General features: G+C 44.0%; 1 protein-coding gene across 1 annotated transcript in view; it reads left to right on the forward strand.

The window, feature by feature from the left end:
* Positions 1-587: 587 nt before the first annotated feature.
* dntt (deoxynucleotidyltransferase, terminal) overlaps positions 588-8,806 on the forward strand; it is an 81,593-nt gene continuing 73,374 nt past the window's right edge. The window contains exons 1-2 of the mRNA XM_068718163.1: positions 588-781; positions 6,491-6,665. Of these exons, the coding sequence (XP_068574264.1) occupies positions 588-781; positions 6,491-6,665 (369 nt within the window). The remainder of the gene's footprint in view (positions 782-6,490; positions 6,666-8,806) is intronic.

The raw sequence follows: 8,806 nt of genomic DNA on the forward strand, positions 1-8,806 counted from the left end.
AGACGAGCCGGACATGGCAGGACAGCTGTGAGGGGTTTGCGAGGTGACCGGAATTCAGGCGTGTCCCAGGAGTTGAAGCTCCACTCCAGCCAAGAGAGAGTGGAGTCACAACTCCACAGAAAACTTTTGTTTTTTTTAAGAACCAAACAGCACCAATGGGCGTTCATACAATGTGTTTGCCCTAAGAACTTTTACTGGAAGTGAATAATGCCATGCCAAGAGGGTGTCTTTTTTTTCCGTCTTTCATATCTCTCCCCCCATCCTCAATCATTTGATCTTGGCAGGTGTTTTTTTTTTCTTCTTTTTTTGGTAAACACCAAATCCTCAACACCTGTTGCCAGCTTTTCCTGTCTGCCAACTCTCACCAACCCTGCTCTAACTGACACACTGTCCCACAGTTGGGCAAATAACAAAAACGGCTACAACTGTGAAATAAACAACTGTGGCTTTCCCAAAGTGGGTGTTTTTTTTCCTGGATGGAAGTTTAGTGGCCCACAACAACAACAACAAAAAAAAAAAAAGCTCAGAAGAAAAAGCAGACATTCCTAGAGGTGCAGACGTACTTCGGGTAGCTCGCCTCAGAAGAGATGTTCCGATCTCCTGCTGTGTCCTGCGTGAGGAAGAGGTCGAGACCAGCGGAAGCCGCCGTTTCCCGGCCTGAAGAGGTGAAGTTTGAGGATGTCAGAGTGTACCTGGTGGAGAGGAAAATGGGCCGCAGCCGGAGGAGCTTTCTGACCCAGCTGGCCACGTCTAAGGGCTTCATTGTGGAAGACGTCCTCAGGTTTGGGAAAAAAAAAGCTTACCGTTTTCTCGTTGTCACTGACCAAAAGCGCCTAAAAGCTTTTTCTCAACTCAAGAGGACGCGCTGATGGTCGAGCTAAGAGAGACGGGGAGTTGTTTTCTGTATTTGTGTTTCACCTTGTGGTCGGCTTTCAAGGCTTGTTCGTAACTCACAAAGGCCGGTTGTGCTATCACGTTTCAAATATTAATTTAAGGTCTGTAGAAGCATTACATTACATTACAGTCATTTAGCAGACGCTTTTATCCAAAGCGACTTACAATAAGTGCATTCAACATTGGTAGAAGCAGTTGTGAAGATGTAAATCATGTTATGATTGATTCAATTTCGAATTTGAACCTACAAAGATCAGGATGTTCCTCGGAGAAGTTGGCAGGACATTATTGAAAAGAGCCATTCTCCAGTGAGATTATTCAGTGTTACTTTGTGCCGTTTTCTTAAGAAAGTTCAGGTCCAATTATCTAATTAGAGAGCCACTGTTGTCTCATGAATACTTAATTAGGAAAAGGTTAGGGCATCCATCCTGTCTCTGCTACTCCTTAGTGGATTTTCCCCCTGAGCCATAACTCACTGCTCCTACATAAATACGTTTAGAATGGGGAAGAAATTGGCAAAAAAAACAAAACATTGGAAGAAAGGTAACAGAGCACACACAAACTTTTTTTTAATGAGTTGGAGACTCAGTTTTTTTTGTGAAGTCGCACTTAAGGAGTTTTTGCGAGCTCGTTCGTCGCGAATTGTCTAGTGTGCTATAATTATGGAAGCAGCATGCCTTCTCCGTTTTCTTTTTCTCTGCCTGATTTGAAAGCATCTTCTAAACCCCAAACTGTGAACATAGCATAAAGTCCCCCCCCCCCCACACTTGTCACCCGCAACGCTTCAGAGTCAGTTTTCCCTTTGAGGCAGCGATACTGTCGATGCAGCCTATCGTTTTTTAAACGTCCACTTTGTTTTCGGGGCCGGGCAGCTCAAGACTCAGACTTTGAGCTCCTCTGTGTGTGTGTGTGTGTGTGTGTGTGCATGAGTGTATTTGCGTGTGTGTGCTTCTCTGCTTCAATCGTCTCATGGATCAATTTGAGTTTTAGAAATTTACAGTAAAGGCAGTTTTCCCAAATTTATGTTCGTTTAAGGTAAAAGATTGAAGTTAGCATGTGATTTAGGTTAATTAAGGGTCCTCGCGGGTATAGTATAACCTACATGTGTGTGTGTGTGTGTGTGTGTGCGCGTGAGTGTTTAAATGCGTGTCTCAGTGCGCCTGCCAGCCGCGTGCCAGCTTGGTCATGGCAGCATTCCCAGAAACACAGCTTGAGCGTTCCTACGGTTACACTTGGCTTGATACAATTGTTTGAAACCAACAACAGGAAGTGGAGCGCGCCCGCCTCAAACTGACATTAATTCTGCAAGCAGACAAAACTGATATCAGCTGCAGTTTGACGGCAACACCTCCCCATATCCAGCCTAGTCCTACACAAGTTATAGGCAGACTGCCTCGAGCATATGGTCGGACACGCCGTGTGCGTTCCTCTGGGCATAAAAGGAATGTGCTGGCACACACACACACACACACACACACACACACACACACACACACACACACACACACACACTCTCCCCTTGGCCTAATTTCAAGTCTGATGCACATGAACATGGATCCAAATATCGACATGTTTGTCCCGGCTGATTGATGAGCTGCAATGAATGCTCTTTTACGAATGACTGCCGTAAAGTTAGTTTAGTTCAAGAGTTTAACCCTGTGTTGGCAGTGGGAGGGTTGTCAGCTCATGGTCCATCAATAAATTGCTGTTTGAATGACATGATATATATATATATATGTATATATATATATATATACATATATACATATATACATATATATATATATGTATATATATATGTATATATGTATATACATATGTATATATGTATATATATATATATATATATATATATATATATATATATATATTTCTTTTTTTTCTTCTTTTTTTTGCAATACCTTCTTGCTGACATGCCTTTTTGTTTGTGATGATTTAACAATTATAGTTTTAAGTTGGATACTCAATAGACTTTCACTCCAGATTGGCCTTTTGTAGCACAACTGACCCTTTGCTAAGTCCTGGCCAATCGTAGCGGACAGCTCCGACCAGAGTCCGATAACTATCCGGCTCTGCTCCATAGACTCTCATGCAATTGTTATCATTTAAATTGTGTATTTTGATGAAAAAAACAAAAACATAACAAAATTACAACAGCAAAGTAAAAGGATACATTTTGATGGTTTACACTGAATTTACAGTAGTTGAAAGGATTTTTGGGATGAAAAAACCCCCAGTCTGGAGCCTTGTAGGCCAGCTGCTATAATCAAACAACAAGAGAACTGGTCCTTGGCAGCAACCGCTGTGTTCAGAGGCGGAAACGATAAACTGTCACAAGCTGATTTCATCACCTGTAGCTAGCCAGCTAATTCAAATGCCGTCTCCAGCCGACTTTTAATATTTTCAGCACACTTGTCTTTAAATCTAAAAGACTGAGGCTAATGCTGCATCTCCCAGGCATGAAGTCAGCATCCTCACAGTTGATGATCCATGCAGAGGAAATAAAGAAGAAGTGTTGTTCTTGTATTGGAGTTTAGAGCTAGATGGTCTTAGTATCATAAGGAAAAATATAAGATCCGACCGTTATTTCTTCTAACGTAATCTTGTTTAGCTGCTTAGCTAGAATTTTATATATACACTACTTTGTGGATGTGCTAGCCTTGAACAGAGCTATTTGGAAACATAACCGAGTTGGTTTGAATGCCAGTGGACATTGAACATACTTTTAAGTGAGGTTACTACTGTGTGGGATCCAGTTAGCTGGACATGCTAACGTTTGCAGCTTATGACAGACACACTGCTTAATCCATTCCTTTCACTTTTGCTCTTTTACTTTTCGTTTTGGAATGGGTAAAGAAAAAAACACTAGCCTAACTAACTACAGCCCCATTGCGAACAATACGTGGAGGAATCCAAAGCTGGGCTGTGACTGGACAATCACGACGAAACAGGTTTATCAGATGGTCAGTTGGTCCATTCCTCACGTTGTTTTTATGTGACGCGACATCTTGGTTGACCAGGAAGCAGCTCCTATTGTATGATTTTACATGTCATTTAATTAGGGTATCTATTCATTATGATTCATTTACTACCAACAGTGAGCATCCCAGTGAAGATGTCTCTTGGGACCAGCTGTAAAAGGCAAACGGATGAAGCCTGGCCATGGTGTAAAAATCTGTCATGGACACACTGTGTCTTTGATCTGCCTGTTGGAATAGGAGGGTATCTGCTGACATAAGACGAGAAAGAGAGAGAGAGAGAGAGAGAGAGAGAGAGAGCTCTCCCTATCAAAGCCCACTGACTTTAGCCCGTCCTTGTGTCTGGGCTCCCACTGATTCCGGGAACTACAATCTGCTACTGGGCTCGCATTCTCACTCATTTGCATGTCAATCTGCCGTTTCACATTCTGTGCAGATACGCGCAAGATAATGATCCAAACTTCAGGGGCTGGATTATATCTAGGTAAACATGGCACGAGGAGAGAGCGTCTTTTTTTTTTCCTTCTTCTTCTATGATCTTTATCTTGTTCCACCAGAGCATCTCAACCCCTTGTGATTGTAGAGCAAAATCAGCCACAAGAGCACACTCTGTGTTACCGCGGTTAGTCAACTGTTCACGGCAAGTGATTTTGGAGCTTTTTCAGATAAAAGCTGTGTCCCTTAGACACCTCAAATGCAATAACGATAATGATAAACTTTATTTATATAGCGCCTTTAATGCGGTAGGGGGTGTAGCTCAAAATGAAGAAACAAGAGAATAAATTAAAGCAAAAAAAAAGAAAAAAAGTGCAAACTGCGTGAAATGTGAAATGTGTCTTGTTTGAGGGGCTCTTTGTCCATGTCTTTGTGCCGGGAAGGATTTCATTCCTTTGTAAACACGGACCATCGGTGGCCGGACCGGTACGCCGAGCAGATAGAGGATTAGTTTCGCCAGTGATTTGGCCAATTAGGCCCCAGCCTGAGCTCCGCTGGGGCCTCTCTTAAAGACTCTTTCCAGTGATTTACCCACGCCAGGAGAGAGGAAGAGGAGGAGTGTGCCGAGGGTAATTATGCTCGGCTGGGCGCCCTGATTGGGTACGGTAGTTAGACTCGGTGGAAGGAAGCGGAGGGGAGGAGGCCGCGATAAAAAAGTGTGTTGAGAGAAGTCTCGGCAGAGCTGGGGGAGGCGCCGGTTGAGCGGGTTCAGCTATCAAACGGCGGAGGGAGGCACAGCGGGTCTGTGCTGATTGTTGTTCACTCAGTGTTGATCCCCAAACAGCATGAGCAGGACCATGATACTGAGATCTGAGCTGCATTTCAAAAGCCTCTCTTGAACCTCTGGACTCTCTAAAGGCTGCAGAGATGAAACCCCGGAAATTTTTTTTTTCGGTAAATCAAGCGGTGAAGGAAATGTTTCACAACAATTCAAGGCTTCCTGGAAGCCCTAATACATAAACACAGCCTGAAAGCTTTCGTCATTAAGAGGAATTGAATTACTTAAAGACATCCAAACACATATTTTCCCGATCAGTTTCTCACAGTGAGCGGTTTGGTCGTACATTAACACATTATTGAATTACAGTTTTGGTGCTTTCACATGTATTTATTTATAGATTTATATGATTTATGTGTTTGTGTTTTTTTTCTTCTTCTCACTGGTTTGGCGTGTGCAGAGAAAAAGGAGATATTGCATGACTTCATCCACCAATCAGAAGATAGCAACAAGTCAGTCAAATCTGATCAAACCACACCCACATTGACCGGATGAAGCAAATGAGTTGTAGTAGTAGTGCTAAACTCCCAACAAATAATTATCGTAATGTTAATTGTCCCATATCTATTATGCACATGTATAGAGAGGTACTTGAATACTGGTAATCAATACTTTGTATGAACAATGGATCACGTGACTACTTGAGTACTTGATAGGGGTCTCTGATTGTGTTGAATCCACAGAGAATTATAACCACACTCAGCAGCTTTTTGGAGCTTTTTGGCATCTTTCAGCTTTGTTTTTCTGGCTCGCAACTTCTCTGTTTTGGTTCTCTCTCACCAACCTCATTTTTTTCGGCAGCAGCAGGTAGCTCAATGATAAAGCTCTGGTGAACTGATTTTACTCTACCTGCCCAGCACCACATGGCAGACAGACAAAGCTAGCGACTAGCTGGTGAAGATAGCGATAGCATTTAGCAGCTATGGGGACAGATTTTTCTCTCAGGCGTTGGAGGAGACCAAAACAGAGCAACAAGAGAGTAAATATTGGACTTAAATTCGCCTGGTAGTCAGAGACATGACACATGGAGAATGCTAGTGTTACACTGTGTCTGCTAGATGTCATATCAACTTTAAAGATGATAAAAATGTCTGTGTTGGGTTTACAGCTTTTTCCAACTACCCTCAAATGGCCAAAAAGAATAACAGCTTTAAAGTTGATATACTGCATCATTTATTATTTAGATTTTATGTTGCGCTCCTGTGGTTCCCATACAGATGCTTGAAACTCGAACAGTTTAACACTTAATGATGCTCACCACCAGCCCTTGAGCTTTAATTGAATGGAATAAAACCATAAAGTGAACAATGAACCGTCTGACAGTTTATTTTTTCCGTCTCCACAGCGACAAGGTCACTCATGTGGTGTCAGAGGACAGCCAGGCTGCATCGCTGTGGAAGTGGCTGAAGGAGTGCTCCCCGACAAATCCACCAGACGTGCATGTGCTTGACATCAGCTGGTTCACCGACAGCATGAGAGAGGGGAGACCTGTTGCTGTGGAGACCAGACACCTCATTCAGGTTTGTGTGTGTGTGCCAGGAAGCAGACAGAAAACACCTAGGCACGGTGTAGGGTAAGCACTAGATGGCACTACGAACCAAACAGGAGGCTTTTCATTGAGGACGTTGCCACAAAATGAAAGGAGGCATGCACATGTGGTGTTTGCGGTGAGGAAGCAAGTGAGGAGAGAGGGAATGAAGTGAAGGTATTTCATATACATCTAGATATATGTAGCGTGATTCTTCCTCTCCCAGCAAATCTATGATGTCAATCCCCAGACAGGGAGCTCTTGGACATATCCAACTTTCCTCCACCTCTGCTCATTTTACCGCACTTCACCTCGCCGATGGCAACAGAAATATCCCCCACATCGCGTGGGAAGAGTCAAATAAACCCGTCAGCGGGGCGTCGGGGCTCGGAGCCCACTATCTGAAAACACACACATATTTCCCCTCGTCAACTGCATTGCGAGGGCCTGGCCGTGCGTGCAGATTCTAAAATAAAGAAATATGTTGGCATCACGTGAAACATCCTCCAAAATGTGCCTTTCGTCTCGCTCCACGTGGCCACGTGGCGCTCCTTAGTCGGCTGCATCATTAAGTGACGGGGCTAATGATGCCACGCTGACATTTATTGACCCATCTCCCCAGGTAACCGCGAGCGCCACTTCTCTTGTCGTTTTGCGACGCAGTTCCTCTCCGAAGCCAACGAGGTAACGCGCCGTGGCATTTATGTGCGCGACGCTTCCAGTAGATTGTTTTTATGAGTCATAAATCCATTTAAGGAGGTACCATGTAGAGATGTACTATTCCCCAAACAGGCCACTTCTTGGGCACATTTGCCTGCAGCGCTTCTTGATAGTTTGGAATGGCAATGTGTTTTACCATCATAAATATCCTACACCGAGTCAGGCAGGAATTTAAAGTATTATATCCATTGAAATGTAATATTTTCCATTACGCCCTGGCTTGCGGAGAGGCTCTTTAGCCTGTTGTGAAGTGGTAAGATGGAATATGGTGCTTGAAAGGAACGAAAGCGGGGAATTTGTGCCAGGGATTTAGAGTTTGCATCTTGGTCTGTGAACACTCGTTCGCCCTCCTCCTCCTCCTCCTCCTCCGAGGATGTTTGTGGGTCGGTGTGTAGGCGCGACCTCCCTTAGGAGGTGGAGGCTCGTTGACCTTTCCCCTGCTCAGCGGCCCGAGAGGATTTCATCAACCCACCTGAGTGCACCTCTTTGCCCGTGTTGACTCGGAGGCTGGACACCACCTGAAGCGTCTCTGTCGGTTTTCGGAGGAGAGAACAGGAGTGGGTACATACGGCAAGGCTGAAGAGGAGGCTGGAGAGAAGGCCAGGCGGGGCTACGCTGCATCTGAGATCACCGTAGATTAACTTCCACAGAGTTACAGGCCTGTATGTAATAACGCAGCCCAGATGGGGAAAACCAACCTCAGCATGCTGAAGCACAGTTGCTGTCTCAACGGACCCACAATCCCGTATTGGATTAAAGAAACCCGCAGCCGAGGTGGAAAACTGCTGGAGAAACCCGCCTGTTGTATTTAGAAGGAGCACAGTTAGACAGTCTTACTTTTGATTGGCAGAAGAAATTGTCCCGTGAAATATATTCAAAGTTATTCTACTTTTTAAAAAAAAAAAAATTTAAATTATGAACATTTGTTAAATCCCTCACTGATTGATTCAGCCAAGCAGCGTGAGGGGTACCAGCTCGTTTTCATTATCTTTTTTTTTTGAGACACCCCTGTTCCTTCTACAGCTTCAGCCCCAGTCAACACAGCGCGCCGACGATATCTCCATCTCCCTCTCTGTATCACTCTCCCACCCAATCCGTGGGTAATTTTATGGACACAATGTTCCCTTTTGTGATGTCTAATTGTCTGCGAGAATATTAATATTACACTGGTAATCCGTTTGACACATATATTACAAATGGGGGAACCGTTTCTTTGCCGAATGAAAAAAGGCAATTTACAGGAGGCAAATTGGATGATGGCAAGCAGATCTGTAATGCCACGGGTTAGGTAGCGTAATGGATTTGGATGCCACCAGACTGTGAGATGAGTGTCATTAGCCTGTTGCCCTGGAGACACACAGTCATAAAAATAACTTCTCCAAGGCAAATGGCTACATTTTTTATGTAATTCAA

This window comes from Cebidichthys violaceus, unplaced genomic scaffold, assembly GCF_023349555.1.
Source record: "Cebidichthys violaceus isolate CVI_PGR_0920_01 unplaced genomic scaffold, fCebVio1.0.p SCAF_10, whole genome shotgun sequence".
Taxonomy (NCBI): Eukaryota; Metazoa; Chordata; class Actinopteri; order Perciformes; family Stichaeidae; genus Cebidichthys; species Cebidichthys violaceus.